The 19,273-nt window shown below is 31.5% G+C and overlaps 1 protein-coding gene across 1 annotated transcript in view; it reads right to left on the bottom strand.

Annotated features, from left to right (window-relative positions):
* The window catches only part of LOC114346228 (protein glass-like), an 898,758-nt gene that overhangs the window by 681,150 nt on the left and 198,335 nt on the right, over positions 1-19,273 (bottom strand). The window contains exon 3 of the mRNA XM_050651564.1: positions 15,232-15,374. Within this exon, the coding sequence (XP_050507521.1) occupies positions 15,232-15,374 (143 nt within the window). The remainder of the gene's footprint in view (positions 1-15,231; positions 15,375-19,273) is intronic.

Raw genomic sequence — 19,273 nt, 5'->3', positions numbered from 1 at the left:
AAGACAATTAATATTAAATAATTGTAACAATAAGAAAACTATTTCTAGCTCACAAAAATTCTCTAATAAAAATAATGCAACCTAAAAATTGTTATGGCTTTTAAAGGTCATTTGTCAGGTAATACCTATCACTTTTATGGTATTACAATGTTATACATACATACTTAAAATACACGAAGATTAGATTTACGAAGTATCAACAAATTTATGAATAGTCAGTGATATTATTATACTGCTGCTTGTCATTATAGCCTCAATGGTTAAATAGTTTTGTCTTCCTGTTCTGTAAACTTTGCTTTATCAACATTGTCGTGTGTCCTTGGGTGTGTAATTTGAAATAAAAAAAAAACAAACCAGGTATATCTATATGAATTAGAATTGACAAGTTCTTTTTCATAATATGAATATATAGAAATTTATTTCGAATACTTTGTACGCGTTAAGATGTTTCACTTTTTGCATAAAAACGGCACGAACGACGTATGAAAAAAAAGGAATAATAGATTTTTGTATATATCATAAATTGAACGAGTAATTCCAAAATGATTTGTTATTTGAAATATCTTAGTGGCGTACTATGTTTTTCTTTAAAAAAATTCACACCATTTCAACAGTAGATATAAAATTATTAATTTTATGTCAAAAAATGCGCAATAATTACCTCTTAAAACACATCAAATTTCATTTGCATATCTGAACCGGTTTTAGAACAATAAAGAAATCGTCAGTTTGTAAGAAAAATGTCAACACCCCATATCTCGGAAACGAAGTATTTGCTGACATACGCTTATAGAGCAAACTGTCATTATTTTTTCATATAGAATTACCCTTTAAAGTTTGTCGCATTTATTTAGAAACATCCTGTTTTTTCTTGACCACCCTGGATTTCCATAGTTTTTCCTGTATTATTTCACTTGACCATTATTTTCAGTTCTTTCTGTTTTTCCAGTCCTGCAGGTTTCTTTTCTAATATTGCTTCGTCCATTTTATCTCCAAAAGATTTTCGGGGTCTGTCTCTCTTCCTTCTTCCTATCGGGCTCCAATCTGTTATTCTGTTTATCAACGATTTTGGTCTGCTCTTCTGCCATGCCCGTACCAGGTTAATCTCTTTTGTTCTATGTTGTCTATTATCCCTTGAATTCATTACCATTATTTTCTTAATCTCTATGTTATTTATTCTATCCCTTCTACAGCTTCTACTTAGGTATTCGATCTCTGTTGCTCTTATTTTGCATTTGGTTTTCGTATTTTTTATTCAATTTTCACACCCATTATTCAGAATACTTTTTGTCATGGTGTTATATTATTTTCTTCTTTTTGTTTTTATACTGATGTTCTTATCCCACAGTACCGGGTTTAATTTTAGTATGCAGCATATTGTTTGTCCTAGTAACTCGATACCTAAAACCATAGTTTGGTTCTATAGGTATCGAGTCATAGAGATAATAAAAAGCTCATGAGATAATAAAAAAAAATAATGAATGATTTTATTTGAATTTGCATAGATGATTGTAAGGCCAAGGATATCACAACGGCTCTAAAAGGAAGAGAAAAAATAAAGATGTACAAGCTCGCGTTTGCAAAGAATATCCGCATGCTATTTTATGCTAAGTGGATCACTCCCTCAATTTAGTTATTGGGGATGCAGCTATATCTTGCGCACAATCAACATGTTTTTTGGTCGTGTAGAAGATTTATACACATTAAATTCTATAAATGAGTCAGATTAAATAAATTATTAGACGAATTTTTTACTAAGCAACAACATTTTTGTTTAATTTAGTAGTATTTTGTATTTTGACAACGACACCCGATTTGGGCGTCGAAACGATAATAAAATTATTTTTTTCAATTTATTTGTGGCTTATTTTCCATCTAAATAGTTATTTATACACATTTTTTACTGGTTGTTGATAATGTGCATTTATCTTTTACCTCGCTTCTTCGTCGCTTGAATGTGCTCGCTATGCTATGCCCTATGTTGGATAAGTTATAAGTAATAACTATCCTACTATTTTTTAAATAAATATATTTTTACATAGTTCTTTATGGTAAAATTTTGATTTTTTCCTATTTTTTTATATTTGCATTAAATTTGTATATTCTTATATGAAGGGGCGCCAAATTTTATTTTGCCAGGGGCGCTCAGAACCCTAAAACCGGCCCTGCCTTAAAGTAGCATTTTTAACGCACGTATGGAGTTCTAAAAATTGCATTTTTAACACGGTTGTAGAAAAAAGCCTTTAAATGAGGTGTCACATGATGTACTTACTTTCCTATTTAAAAAAATCAAAGTTGTGCCTATCACCTGAAGAAGAGGGATCGCGTAAAGTTCGAAACATTGACGCTATAATATACTATGATTATTTTAAAAATCGACCTATCCGAGCGTTTTTCTTATGTGCTAAAAATAAATAAGTTAATAAGGGGGGTAAAACTTATTCCAGCGAACTGTATTTGTAACAACCAAGGTAGGGATGGCGGTTGTTGAACAAAAAACCGGTTTTCGGTTATACCGGTTTTTTACTTACGGTTTAACCTGGCGGTTATAACTGGTCAAAAAAAGCGGTTGTTCCAAAAACCATTTTTCGGTTTTTTTAATCAGAAGCAAATACTCGATAGGTTATAATGTTAATATAATGTTATATGTTACATTACATTTATATTGCAATTCAGTTTGCTCAATTTTCCTCCCGAAAAATTCCCCAACCAATTCAACCTATAAAAATTTTCCATGTGCTTTCAAATTACCCTAAAAATGTTCGAAAGTACCCCAATCTGGCATCTCTGATTCGTCGCTCGTTGTAGACGGCGTCGGTGTATATTGCGTTGTCAATTGGGATATTCCCAAAACTCCCAAAAGTGATGATCCTACCGATCTACCGACATGTCCCTAGGATCTATCGAGTTTAAAAAAATATCCAAATGACATATTTTACTTAAGAGGAAACAGTAGAGATCAACAGGTAGCGAAAACGCGTTCCAAGATTGCGGCTGGAATTTTGAATATTTTTTCGAGATATGTGGCACACGTATTCGTAATATAATAAAGAATGGCGGTACAGAGCCCAATTTAAAAAATATATTAATATGTGGAAATTACTCTGTAATTAAATACAATATTAAAAAAACGAGCCTGTACCGCCACTAAGAAGAACAAAAAACTACACTTTCTTCAAATAAACTTTTTTATCCGATGCCTAGATTTTGTGTCATTTTGGAACTACTAAAATTTTTTATTTCATTAGTAGTTCCAAAATGACACAAAATCTAGGCATCTGATAAAAAAGTTTATTTGAAGAAAGTGTATTTTTTTGTTCTTCTTAATGGCGGTACAGACTCGTTTTTTTAATATTGTATTTATTTACAGAGTAATTTCCATATATTAATATATTTTTCAAATTGGGCTCTGTACCGCCATTCTCTATTATATTACAAATACGTGTGCCAAATATCTCGAAAAAATATTCAAAATTACAGCCTCAATCTTGGAACGCGTTTTGGCTACCTGTTGATCGCTACTGTATCACCTTAAAAATAAATTCGATAAACCAATTCATCATTTATTGCCATCAAAAAATTTCAGTAGGTAGTATTTTTTAACACGTTTGTATAATACCTTTCATTTCCTAAGAATTATGTATTATTTAAAAATTACATAATGGAGATTCCTAATCGTATTTCGGTATTCACATTTCATACAAGAGTCTCAAAGTACTCAAGTATAAACAATTTTTAGATGATTTTGGGAATATCGATTTCAAGCAGATTACTTACCTTTTTATGTAAATATTCATGTGTTTCATAAAAGCTGATGTGACACTTTCGTCCAGTTCTTTATTAGTAAATAAAAGTTGAATTATGGTTGTTTGGGTTAATAATTACTTCGCATATTATTTATAATACATATATAGTAGGGGAGCAAAGTATGCTAAATGTGCAGTCACTCGAGCGCTTTGGGGACCTATTGGGTTGTGATTATTAGGTTCTAAAACCAAAAAAGTTAAGTAAAATTTTCTACTTTAGTGGGGACTTTCCATATTTTAATTTAATTTTCCATTTCCAACACCCGTTTTCTCCGATTATAGCGCCACCTATCCGTATTTAGAAAAAACGTTTCGAATAAAAGTTGCTTATTTTTACGCAAAGAATCCAAATCTGAAATAAAAAAAGGAGTTCCTATTTAAGATTTTAAAGTAACCCACCCCCCCACCTCCGTGGGGGTCGTGTTTGGTACCATTCGATAGATTTCAGAAAAAATATTCAGAAATTGTAGTGTATTACCTATAAGAAGTTACCGTTAAGCCGGGTCCAGACTATGTAACAAATCATGTTAAATAACAAAGTTTTGTAACTTGTTACAAAATTTTAAATAAACAAGTTTTAAAACACAGTGTTGTATAACATTTTTCTGGTTATATAGCATGTTTTATGTTATCCAACAGATGTCGGTAAACATCAAAGAAAGTTATAAAACCGCACCGCGACTGATCTACACCTAAAAACATGTTATTGAAACATTTCTCTGGCATAGTACCTACGCGAGCAGCAACCGTTGGAGTCATATCGCCTTGTTCATTCTGGAGTGATTGTGCTAGATTTTTCTTTACTCTGTTCACGTAGGGTTATTTACGCGATGAAATTGTGGAAAGAACTGACTACTCATTTAATTGAGCTATTTCGTAAGTAACGAGTATTATGGGATTGCTATGGGATGAGCTACATTTATTGATTTAAAAAACAAATAAAAAACACGATGAATAGACTGAAATAGAAGTGAAAATAGATACAGAAACTGTAGTTAAAACTAATGCACGTACGCCTATAACTCAAGCCAACAAAAGAAAAGCAGTACGCGGAACCTTAACAGCAAATCGGTGCAAATCAACTCTAAATTTGACATAAATACTATTCTCTACAGAGCAGAGTGTTCAGACATAAAACCTGTAACATTCACTTCATTCGCTACACAGATGCAGACTGCTTCATCAGCTACTCAAACAGGCACTCAATCATACAATATATCTGAGCCTTTCTATTCCGTCCACTACACCTCCATCCGCTACTTCTCCAGCTACACCAATTCAAACAGACAGTGACACTCAATCATGAACAGGTGAAGACGATAATACTGTGGAATTAAATTTTACAGAAATGTTATACGTCCTCTCTGAAACAATGAGTAAAAAGTTTAAAAAATATACTTTGCTAATAATATAACTGTTAATCTTTCTCTTACTGGAATTGCATCTCGAAATGTCTTTCCTGCCTATTTTATGGCCGATTTCATTTATAAGAAATTCAAAATCAGAACTTTCTATTCTTAAGAAGTTTTTAAAACTGCCATCACATTTAATGTCTCCTGTCGATGGGTCTATGTTATCTCTTTCCAGATCAGCTAAAAGAGCTGTACCACTACCTATATTTTGCTCGAGCTGCTAATGAAGGACACATCCAAAATATTAATTTAACACGCCGGTGTCGCCTCCACAATATTACACAAGCTGCTGTTGCTATGAAGAGATCCTCCATACTTATATGACGCAATTTTATATATTACCTAACCTACCAGCTATCCATCTAAAATGCTGCAAAATTTATGCGCATGTTGTTGTTTTGTCTTTTGTTATATAGTCTGGATACTCATGCTATATTATAACAAGTTACATAACAAAGTTGTACAACTTTGTTATTAGCATGTTTTGTTACATAGTCTAGACCCGGCTTTAAAAGTTCCCCGTTTCAGGAAAAAATATTGTCTAAGAGCGATAGCCTAGTGACCTAGTGGGTAGACCTCGGATCTCGGATTCGTAAAGCAGAGGTTTCGATTTCAAATCCGGGGTGTGGATCTCCGATTTTTTTATTTATTGTTACTGCATTCATGTCTGTAGACAATGTTGCAATCTATTATGAGCACAATAAAAAAATATAGTAATAGAATAATAAATAAATATTTCAAAAAAAAAACAAGAAAAAAAATACAATCACTGGAAGCGAAACTAAACAATACGGAAGAAATATAACCACTGGATTCGGAACTGGATATGGAACTGGATAATATTAGAAAACTGATATTATAATATGTAAGCACTACGAGCCTAGTAGGCCCATGGCTTGATGTACTATTCTTTTCCACTCCCTTTTGTCAGTCGCTTTTGTTTCCCAGTTCCTTAAGTTAATTCTTCTCATATCTTCTCTAACTTCATTACTCCATCGTGACCTCCGTCTTCCTCTTCGTCTTTTCCCTGCCAATGCACTAGATAGTACCATTCTGGGAATTCTAGATGGAATCATCCTCTGCACATGGCCCAACCATCTAAGTCTTTGCGCCTTAATTACTGCTAGTATGTTAGGATCTTGATAGAGCTCAGTTAGTTCCTTATTTGTTCTTCTTACCCATTGTCCATTTAAGTTTTTCCCACCGAAGATTTTGCGCAGTATTTTCCTCTCCCAAACTAATAACAACTCTTGATGTTTTTTTGTTGTGACCCATGTTTCAGAAGCATACGTTACTATCGGCCTTATTACGGTCTTGTAAGTTCTTAGTTTTGCTCTTCGTGATATATGTTTACTTCTTAACAACCCATTAAAAGCAAATATAGCGCGATTGCCCGACATAATTCTCTTTTATATTTTTTCTTCACAGTTAGGATCTCTTGTGAAGACAGTTCTTAAGTACTCAAATCTCTCAAATTCTTCGAATTTATACTGTGTTCCCTTCGCTGTTGTCATTGTTATGTATTGCCCCCGAACGAATTGCTTATTTGTCCATTCCATATACTTTGTTTTTGCTTCATTTGTATACAATCCTTTGGTTGCTGCCCTCTCCTCGAGTTTCATGAGTGTTTCTATAAGTTCTATTTTGCTCCTAGCCAAGATTACCAAATCGTCTGCGAATGTCAAGCACTGATGCTTTTTGTGGTAGATCAGACCTGTTCTATTAATGTTTGCTTCCTGTATAACCTTTTCTAGTAATATGCTAAACATTATAGACGATAATGGATCACCCTGTCGCAGTCCTTGTTTGACCTCAAAGCTTTCTGTTATAGTATTGTTTATCTTGACTTTATCATACTGATATATCACACTGATATTGTTTAAAAACACTAATCATATTGATATAAAATGCTAATCAATTTTATTTATTGTTATAAGAATCAAAGGTAAATATGATTAGGCGAATGAAGCCTTAGGTTTCGCAGTCAATATCCCAACCACACACACATGTTGCAATCTATTTCAATACGGGTTATAGTACAAACTATATAGTCCAGAAAGCCACTGCGCATCCGCTAGGAAAAATATTCTAATTCGGATTTTTTGCACAATCTTACTTAAAAAGGACCCCTTTTAACAAATTTGCATGTTGCCAGGACCAAAAGTTGGTCAAAAATTTTTTAAACGTTTTTTTTTGCTTTTTTCCTAAAATAATTTTTTTTTGCATGGAACAAATTTTTTTTAGGTTTTTTGGATCATTCCAAACAGAAAAGGTCTTTAGTGACTTTTCTCTAAAGTTGATAGTTTTTGACATATAGGCGATTAAAAATTGAAAAATTGCGAAATCGGCCATTTTTAACCCTCAAAAACTATGTGAAAAATTGAAAATTTAAATGTTGTCAAGGTAGGCAGATATTCTTTAAACATCGATTGATGAAATCCCGAAGAGTTTTTTGCAATACAATATCAAAAACCCCTTTGTTTTTAATTGCCAATCAAGCGTGCGCGACACTATTTTCCACCGTTGCATGTGTATACAGTATGGTGCAAATGAAAGGAATAAATTCGTTATTTCGTAAACCGGTGACTTTAAGGAAAAATCCCAAAACAGGTCGGTTTTTATTTTTAAGTTATAATATTGTGGCATATATAGTATACTAGTGACGTCATCCATCTGAGCGTGATGACGTAATCGATGATTTTTTAAATGAGAATACGGGTCGCGTGCTGGCTCATTTGAAAGGTTCTTCAATTCTCTATTCAGTAGTATAAACATGTACATAATTTTTTATAAAGGGTGTCCAAAAATTTTTTATTAAATTAAATCATTTGGCAAATTGACAAAAAAATTAAATTATTAGACGCCCGAGAATTGAAGAACCTTTCAAATGAGCTAGCACACGACCCCTATTCTTATTTAAAAAAATCATCGATTACGTCATCACGCCCAGATGGATGACGTTACTAGTATACCATATATGTCACAATATCATAACTTAAAAATAAAAATCGACCTGTTTCGGGATTTTTCCTTAAAGTCGCCGGTTTACGAAATAACGAATTTAATCCTTTCATTTGCACCATACTGCATACACATGCAACGGTGGAAAATAGTCTCGCGCACGCTTGATTGGCAATTAAGAAACAAAGGGGTTTTTGATACTGTATTGCAAAAAACTCTTCGGGATTTCATCAATCGATGTTTAAAAAATATCTACTTACCTTGGCAACATTCAAATTTTCAGTTTTTCACAAAGTTTTTGAGGGTTAAAAAAGGCCGATTTCGCAATTTTTAATCGCTTATATGTCAAAAAATATCAACTTTAGAGAAAAGTCACTCTAAAGACCTTTTCTGTTTGGAATGATCCAAAAAGCCTAAAAAAATTTTGTTCCATGCAAAAAAAATTATTTTAGGAAAAAAACAAAAAAAAAACGTTTAAAAAATTTTTGACCAACTTTTGGTCCTGGCAACACGCAAATTTGTTAAAAGGGGTCCTTTTTGAGTAAGATTGTGCAAAAAATCCGAATTAGAATATTTTTCCTAGCGGATGCGCAGTGGCTTTCTGGACTAATACATTTAATATCAAAATACTGGGATATATTTTTTTAGTTGAGGACACTTGGTCACATTGCATTGTTTCAGGATAAGGTGAAATATCTTCAATAAATGGAAAAAAGCATGTATGTCATATATTATAATACTTTCTATACTCTTAATATGTAGTCTCGTATAAATTTGTAGTGACATGATTTTAGGTATAAGAACAAGAAGCTTGCAACAATTTTCAGAGAAAATAAAAAACTAAAACTATTTTAAAATGATTATTCGAAATAAAACATATGCACATATTCACTGTATTTGCCATCTAGTGGAATAACTGTAAAATTAAGTCAGTAAAAAAGTACATTAAGTTTAATTAAATTAAGTAAATCATCTTGTATACTAAAATTAAGGTTGGAAAATTGTCGTTTCAAAATGAAAATCGACAGGGGCAACAGTACCTATACTAAAATACACTCTGTATAGATAATTATGTCAATGTTAATAATACTGGATAGAGAATTGAATATCCTTTCAAATGAGCTAGCACACGCCCCTCTTCCCTATTTAAAAATAAGGGGTGGGGGAAATGGAAGGGAGGGGTTGACAAATGACAGATATGTATGTACCGTAAAAACTGTGTTCCCCTTAGATCAAAAGTCGGGCTTTTATATTTATATGTTAAGTTCAATATAAATTTCACATAACTGAACTATCACTGTATCCTCCATTTTGATTATTATTGTTCTCAACTAACGCTATTTTCAAAATTCTTGCTTTCCTATCCATCTTTAACGTAAATTATTAAAAAATATAAAACTATTTCTTTATTAACGCTAGTCTCCGATAAGGCTACCGTGATTTAATGCTGAGGTACTAAAATGTTATAAAATTAACAAACAGTACGAGCAAGAACAAAGAGTCCACATCCTTCTTATAACTACAAGTGACTGAAACATCGAAACAATAATAATTCTTACTGTGTTATACAGAAAAAGGCAGTAGAAACGATTAATCTCATATTTATCGACAACACTGTATGGTCCTCACTTGATGAGCTGTAAGGAAATATACACGTAAAGTTGTCCTCACTTTGTGCGCATAACGAAAAAGTATATACAGTCTCACTTTAATAGCTGCGTATAATGGCCTCACTTGGGTGGCAATATACTTGAACAATACGGGGCACATATACGTAATTTTTTTTGTGTATACTCGTCATTTTTTAATTGCTATTTACTTGTCAAGGTCACTATGAAGAGTTGAAACGATTATGTCTACGTTTTCTACCGGTCCTCACTAAGTGCGCGTAATGTCAGGACCTCACTTTGATATCTGTGCATAAATATATATATATATATATCTATATATATATATATATATATATATATATATATATATATATATATATATATATATATATAACAAGGTTGAACTATTGGGGTAGCAGCAATCTCAAAGAATACTCTTTATAATAGTTCCAAGCTTTTGAAAATGTTTATTTTCATCATCAGGGAAACTACAAACATAAATAGACAGTATTTAACAAATAGGCTAACTGAAATCAATAATAATTGCTATCTTTGTGTTACCAAAAATCCAGAACACCATAGTTTCCTCTCACTAAACCATGTGTCGAGGATCCTCAAAAACACAAAAACAACAAAAAATTGTTCTGAGAAACGCAGAGTCAATACTTTCACTAAAAACACTGCACATCACAAAACAATCTTACTAAAGAGTTATTTATATGTTATGTACTTACATTATTTGAGGATGTTGAGCCTAGTTGTTAAACACTGACATATAAAACGAAATTTTGTCCTGGTACAAATCGCAAATATAAATTAAAATTAAAAACTATATAAAAAATTGTTCTAAAAATCGAGTATAAATTGAAAAAAGTTAAAATATTTTAAAAATTATGTATGTCAAATGGCATTTTTGAAAATGTCTAACAAATGTTATATCGATTTTTATTCAATTTTGTTTGAATTCATACGGAAACGTCACCACCACTGAACCAATTATAATTTTTTAATAAATGTTTTATAAATTTTGAAATAGGAAAATTCCGAAATGAGAATAAAACAGTTTTAATTAATGCAAAGTTTTTTAATAGTAGATGTCTTTTTCTATTATTATGTGATTTATACTGAAAAAATCTATAAATTATATATTAAATGAAAGAAGAATTTGAATTATTAAATTTAAATTGGTTATTTTTATCTAAAGCGAGTAAATAAGAATAAGTGTCACTGAGATGCCTTACATCTGATTTTTTGTTTATTGAATTTTCTTCTTGAAAGATAAAAGCCATTTCCAAAAAGAGTCTTTTGTTTTTAGAAGCTAGTACTTTAGTATATTGATAATCCATTGTATGACCCTCTTTGGAAACGTGTTCTGCTAAAGCACAACGTTCAGGATGTAGTCTAGAATCACTTTTATGTGATATTATTCGAGATGATAAAGTTCTCGAGGTGATACCTGTATAGCTCATATTACAACTATGACAAGGTATACTATAAACTATATTTGAACAAGATAATGCAGGAGTTTTATCTTTCAGTCTAGTAAAAATTGAGTTTATAGATAATGTGATACTATTAGCTATTTTTATGCCACTAATTTGATTAAAGATTCTGCATAGCTTTGGTGTGATGTTCTTAATGTAAGGGAGTGAAAAATATTTAATGTTAATGGGTTCCTGGTTTTCTGTAATATTAGTAAGATTATTTAAATTTTGGTTGTTAATACTATTATTATTTGTGTATGAGATGTCAGATGTGTTAAAAAGTAATTTCTTTATAAGGGTTTTTGGATAGGAATTGTCAATGAATATATTAAATAATATCCTTAGATTTGTATTATGAAATGAGTTGTCTGATATTTTTAAAACCCTTGATTTCATTTGTTTTATTAAATTATCTTTTTGAGAAAATTTATGGTAAGACCAGTAATTCATATACCTGCCTGAGCTTATTGGTTTTTGGTACCAGTCAATCATTAAGGTGTTTGTAGTAGTATTACGAATAAATTTAGTACCTAAGAAAGGTAGAGTACCATTTTCATCTTCTCTTTCTAAGGTAAATTGAATGTAAGGATCACAACTGTTGAAAATGAATAAGATTTCATCCAAGGCATTGGAAGGTAGGCTAAGTATTATGTCATCAACATATTTCTTAATAAAACAAAGGTCAAAAGGTAGTACTGGTATTACTACGTCTAACAAATCGTCCATCACATAACATGCAATAATAGGTGAAATTGTCGCTCCCATAGGAGTACCAAATTTTTGTGAATAATATTGATTATTAAAAGAAAAATATGTGTTATTAAATAAAAAGCTAATTAAATTTAAGAAGGTGTCTTTCTCAATGTTACAGAAGTTACGAATAGAAGACCATTTTTTATTAATAGCTCTTAGAGCTGCATCTAAGTAAACATTACTAAAAAGGGACACGACATCTAAGCTTGCAATAACATAATTAGGTGGAAGTTTAAAGTTATTGAATTTGTTAGCAACTTCAAAAGAATCTTTTACGTAGTAATCATTATTAGTGTCATAAGCTTTAGTCAATATATCAGTTAAAGAAGAAGCCAAAAACTGTGTAGGAGCATTAATACAAGCTACTATAGGACGTACTGATAGTGTAGGTTTATGTATTTTAGGGAGAGCGTAAAATTTTGGTGAAATACCACTATAACACATAAGTTTCTTTTTGTATTAGGATCTATTTGGTTTGTATCTACTAGTGATTTTATTAATTTATTACATTTCTGTTGAATAGAAGAAGTTGGGTCCTTTGGTAAAATAGAATAGGCCTCTCTATTATTTAGTATATTTGAAGATAATTCTAAATATTGTTCTTTATATAAAATTACTGTTACATTACCTTTATCAGATTTTGTAACAACAATATTAGGATTATTTTTTAGAAAAGATTTAGTTTTAACTAGTAGTTTATGGTAAAAGACAGATGCGTTACTTTGGTACCTCCAATAATTGTGAATTTGATTAGTAATAATATTTGTAGATTTAGCTATCAGTACATTCCTTACAAGTGTATCAGATATAGACGAGGTTATGTTGTCGATACAAGATAATATTTTTTAATAGGAATATGTATTCCTAGTATAGGTTCAATACTAAATTTGGGGCCAAGAGCTTTTATAACAAAAGACTCTTTTTGGAAATGGCTTTTCTCTTTCAAGAAGAAAATTCAATAAACAAAAAATCAGATGTAAGGCATCTCAGTGAAATTTATTCTTATTTACTCACTTTAGATAAAAATAACCAATTTAAATTTAATAATTCAAATTCTTCTTTCATTTAATATATAATTTATAGATTTTTTCAGTATAAATCACATAATAATAAAAAAAGACATCTACTATTAAAAAACTTTGCATTAATTAAAACTGTTTTAACTATTCTCATTTCGGAATTTTCCTATTTCAAAATTTATAAAACATTTATTAAAAAATTATAATTGGTTCAGTGGTGGTGACGTTTCCGTATGAATTCAAACAAAATTGAATAAAAATCGATATAACATTTGTTAGACATTTTCAAAAATGCCATTTGACATACATAATTTTTAAAATATTTTACCTTTTTTCAATTTATACTCGATTTTTAGAACAATTTTTTATATAGTTTTTAACTTTAATTTATATTTGCGATTTGTACCAGGACAAAATTTCGTTTTATATGTCAGTGTTTAACAACTAGGCTCAACATCCTCAAATAATGTAAGTACATAACATATAAATAACTCTTTAGTAAGATTGTTTTGTGATGTGCAGTGTTTTTAGTAAAAGTATTGACTCTGCATTTCTCAGAACAATTTTTTGTTGTTTTTGTGTTTTTGAGGATCCTCGACACCTGGTTTAGTGAGAGGAAACTATGGTGTTCTGGATTTTTGGTAACACAAAGATAGCAATTAATATTGATTTCAGTTAGCCTATTTGTTAAATACTGTCTATTTATGATTGTAGTTTCCCTGATGATCAAAATAAACATTTTCGAAAGCTTGGAACTATTATAAAGAGTTTTCTTTGAGATTGCTGCTGCCCCAATAGTTCAACTTTGTTTCCTAACTGTTCAGCAAAGATTATATACCTGTTATATATATATATATATATATATATATATATATATATATATATAAAAGTCAAAGGTAAAATTCTCGTTGAAAAGAGTACACTTTGGCTTTCATTTCCAGCTGCACATCCAATGAATTTTACCTTTGACTTTGATATTAATTAGACAGCTGTGATCATCCTTCAGTCCTTCAGTTATATATATATATATATATATATATATATATATATATACATTATTGTGCACCACATAAAAATTTTGTTGGAGTTTTGTTTCCTTAAACTTCCCGAAACTTTTTTGTACGTTGCAATTAAATTATTATTGTGGCTCCATTATTTAAACACAATGTCTGTAAAACTTTTTTGCCCCTTAGTACTTTTTTGATAAGCCAGATTTTATCAACATATTTTGCACATTTCTCAGATCAACTACATATTTGTAAATGTCTAAGTAAGCTTATAATAGAGACCTGATAATAATATTATGAAAATCATATTTTAGTTTACTTAACCTGCAGGAAAACGGATTATGATGTAGACGCTATAATTTTGAGCTTTACCGCCTTTATAGTGAGCCTAAGTAGTGGTAGATCTATCAAAATAAACCGGCTGCGGTGACTAGGCCACTTATGGCCACTTAGCCACGAATTAGATGAAGCTGTCAAAACACATTTATAACCAAAGAGTGGATGGAGTGAGAAGAGGCAGGCCCAGAGGGCATTTTAAGGACCAGGTGGAGAACAACTTACGAGTATTAAGAGTACGAAATTGGAAAACCAAGGCGAAGGATAGTAAGAAATGAAAGCTGATTCTGGAACAGGCCACGACTCACCATGGGTTGTAGAGCCAGTGATGATTATGATGATGATAATGATGATTAATCTTACCTAACCATTTACAAGTATGTGGTGGACTTTAAAATGTTCTAAATATCTCGATAAAAACTGGCTTATCGAAAAAGTAGTAGGACACAAAAAAGTTTAAAATTGTGTTTAACTAATGGTACCACAATAATAGTAACATAAGTATTTGGGGGGTTTAAGGGAACAAAACCCCATAATATTTTTATGGAGTGCACAAATTTCACTGCTTTTTTTAAATATGTTCCTGCCATAAGAATGACACATTTTCAAGAAAAATCTCTAATAGTTTTCGATATATTGAAAAAAGTGGATTTTAATTTTGTAACTTATACGGGTTGTACTTAACTTTATGTTCACATTTGTACTTAGGTAATTTAGGTTGAACAGAACTATTTTTGGTCCCGGAATATGTGATTTAATTTATGACCTGCCTTTTTGTTACATCCTGTATAGTATAATAAAATATGAATATGAAAATATTGAAAAAAATATTGTGAGACTTACTTGTAGTTTGCGCTTGTATTATTTGTACATGGGGATATATTTAACAAACTTGGCAAAGGTTCCAAATCAAGCGGTAAAGAAAAAGATGCCATTTCTTCGTTCCAACTGCATGAAAGATCATCTGCCGAATTTGATACCTGTAACTATAATATATACCCATTATACAGGGTGCTTCATCTTATTCGCCTCGGTCTCTGTACGGAAAACCACTTGATATTTTAAAAAAATTTCTCCACAGAAATATACAGGGCCTTTAATACTACAATCTAAAAATAATGTGAATTATACAGGGTGCTCCAAAAAAGAGTGGTATATCAAAGTTATATTTTTTCTTATGGAATGCCCTATATCCGATGGCATTACTGAATTGACCTTAAAAAATAAGCTATACTTTAATAAGGTTTCCCTATGCCTAAGTACAGGGTGTTTTGATTTATTTCGATTTTTATGAAAATGTAAGGTTTTAGAAAAAAATAAATATCTACGAATCTAAGAACCAGTAACAAATTCTTTCTTGGATCTTAATAACAAACTATTTAGCATACTTAAACAGATGCTTACTTCAACAAAATTTCTTACAGGGTGGTCAAAATATGAGATTGTTTTATTAACAAATTTAAGCTGTAATAACTTACTTATTTTAAATGGAACACCCTGTATCTTACTAGTCTATCGCGTAGAAAATATACTTAGCTTTCAATTTGTATTAGGGTTTCCTATACCTATCCTTTTACAGGGTGGTCAAAATATTAGATTGTTCTATTAACAAATTCAAGCTGTAATAACTTACTTATTTTAATTGGAACACCCTGTATCTTACTAATCTATTGCGTAGAAAATTTACTTAGCTTTCAATTCTTATTAGGGTTTCCTATACCTATCTTCTTTCTTTTTTTAAATATTTAAAGATTTTCTAATTTGTAAGCTTTAAAAATTAGAATTAAGTACCTATCTCGTGGTTATGTATCACAACACGGGCAATATACTTAAATATCTTGGTCAAGATACTTTCGTTAATAAAATTCACATTTTTATCATTTAATGACACAGAGTGTTCTTATTTTAGATGACATACTCGACATTCTATTCTTTATAATGGAAGATATTTAAAATCTCTTCAATTCCATGTAAATATTCTCAATTCACATGTTATTCTGTAAATATAAATTCCCATGTTATTCTGTAAATACCCATTTTTACATATTTTTGTACAATAGGCTCGTTTTCGTCATAGTAGCCATTGCATTTAACGGAGCCGGACATTAGGGCGCGGCCACATAGGCGCGACCGTTTAGGCGCGGCCGTTTAGGCGCAGGGACATTTAGGCGCAGGGACATTTAGGCGCAGGGACATTTAGGCGCAAGGACATTTAGGCGCAAGGACATTTAGGCGCAGATACATTAGGAAAATTATTGAATAATAAAGTAGAATTAGTTCATTTCAAGCACAAGTTTATTATTATTCTATACAATAAAGGTCACAATCATATTCAACACAAACTATTCGTATAGGTATGTACATAGCAAGAGTAATCCGCACTTAGTAAAACCTAATTAATAATTAATAACAATCTATTGTAGCAATAATAATATTTAAAATAATGATAATAACAGTACTATTATGCGTTCATCTCGTAATTATGAGAGATGCCCCTAAGAAATTCAATAATGTTTCTATTTTCGTAGTCTCGTACAAGATTCTTTATTCTTACGTCGGCAAGAGTATATTTGGATCTTTTCGTTGGAGGTTCATTACCAGCAACCAGTTGCTCAAAAAACATGTCCCTACCTCGCTGTACTGTTTTTAAGCCATCAATCAATTTCCAAATACTAGGATGATTCATACTTAATTCTATTTGTAGTCGCCTATGTGCCGCCTCGGCATGATTATTTGTTCTGTCTGTGTCAGACAAAACACGATTGTGAACGGACCATAATTCTGGGCCAAAAATGGCAGGCCGCCTTCCATTCCCGCGGCGATTTGGACGTCCAACATAGGTATCTTCAAACCACTGCAGCAACGGTTCTAATTCTGGAGGCAATGAATGGGATAATTCCTCAATGGCGTTATCCAAATCATGTACTGGAATAAACGCTAACGACGTTATCATACGCGCGTGCAGAGCAAAATCAGCATCATTATTATAACGACCCATCAAACCACATTCGCCCAAATGTTTTCTTAAGTTTTTCGTAAGGTGGAACAAACAACCCAGCATCTGAGCATTTGGAAATGCATCTCGAAAGGCATTTATGGCTGCCAATTCAAAATCGCAAGAAATTTTATTTGGATTTAAATTTGTCCCTATGTTTTTGAGCAACTCTATCATTCTTCTATAAGTGACACCTTGTTTGTTTGGCAATAATGCATATGCTACAGGATGAACTCCACCAAATCTTTTGGCCATTATTACATATATTTGTGAAAAAAAAGGCGGTGCCGTTGAAAATGTGCCATCCACAAACCAATGCTGCGATGGTACCAATATCTGTAACAAAATAAACACTAATTGGTGTGGTACTTGACAAACTCGTGCCATATAATTAGCTCACGCATATACGAAGTATATATAGTGAGGTTTACGAGATAAGTCCACTTTTATAATTTTTAGCGCACTTACTCGTGTAATTTTTAAGTTTTTTTGAAATATCTTCTTAATTATTAAATATTTTAAAATAACTTAAGTAGAAAAAATCTGATGTGGTCCAACACATGAGCTCACGCATATTGAAAAAAAGGACAAAAGTGTACCTATCTCGTAAAAAATGTTAAACAAACAAAAGTTACTTCTCTTTATAACCTACATTTTTTATACTAAAGTTTTTTAAAAATATTTAATAATTACCAAGATATTTCAAAAAAACGGTAGAAATTTGACCATTCCAAAGCACACTTTACTCCTGTCATTTTTTCATTTTTTTTTAAATATAAAGGTAATTTTTTAATTTTTAATTTACCTCCCGACAAAAGACAAAAGGATAGTCCCATTAAGAGACGAAACCTTAACAGTTTTTCAAAATATCTCACCTCATCGATATTCTTTGCTCGGCCAAATATTAAAATTCTGTCTGCGTCTGGACCGCTATCGGCTAGCAAAAAATTTTCTGCCGCTCCATTTGTTGAATAGGTTCTATATTCTTCGGGAATAATCAAGTTTTCTATCCGTAGAGGAACTGGAGGTGCGGCATTTATTAGATTCCTCTTTCTTCGTATCATTTTCTTCAACGATGTACTTTTAGGTAAAGCTGCTTGGGCGGCTTGCGACAAGTTAACTTCATTTAGACAAGTATTAATAATTTGAGATGTTTGTTCCATTGTTTCTTCAGCACGTATTCTCATTTTTGTACGCACAACATCAGCCTCAACCTTAGCCGCATTACTATCATGTGAATGTTGATGAATTTCCTTCACAATCACATTTTCCAATGTATGAATACGTTTTTTACAACCGTTGTTTTTTTGCTCACATCGCCAAAATTGTTTTGTTTCACATGCACTAAGTCTATCAAAAATATAACAATAACCATTGCTATGAAATTTCTTGTTTCCTTTCTGCGAAACTACTTCCATTTTTCACAAAACACCACAATAATCACAAAAAATATCACAAACAGCTATACTGTCAGAAAGCTAGCACACTAGTAACTAAATGAGAGCATGTTTACCTGTATTTATTATAGTATTTATATACCTGTAATAATCCTACGGCGGCCAATCACGATGCTAATTACCTGTAAGTACCATTGTAATCTACTGATGGGGGTTGTAAATATTTAAACTGTATATTGCCTTCTAAGAAAAAAAAATATACAATGTTTATTGTGGGATTGTTTCTTTTAGAGGACAAAAGAAACTAAGTGGTTTTTTTTTTCGGGGAAATATTATACTTGTATAATCCCTCTGGCCATAAAATGTCCCAAAAGTTTACACCTTTTCGGGCAGAGCCGGATTATATACAAATTTTGTTTACCTGCATACCTTATATTATTATATTTTAAGTAGGTATATTCATTCTACAAGTTCCACTTCTGAATACCCCTCT

The sequence above is a fragment of the Diabrotica virgifera genome, chromosome 5, assembly GCF_917563875.1.
Source record: "Diabrotica virgifera virgifera chromosome 5, PGI_DIABVI_V3a".
NCBI classification, from domain to species: Eukaryota; Metazoa; Arthropoda; class Insecta; order Coleoptera; family Chrysomelidae; genus Diabrotica; species Diabrotica virgifera.
The sequence above is the reverse complement of the archived record's forward strand: the minus strand, read 5'-3'. Positions and strand labels throughout refer to the sequence as shown.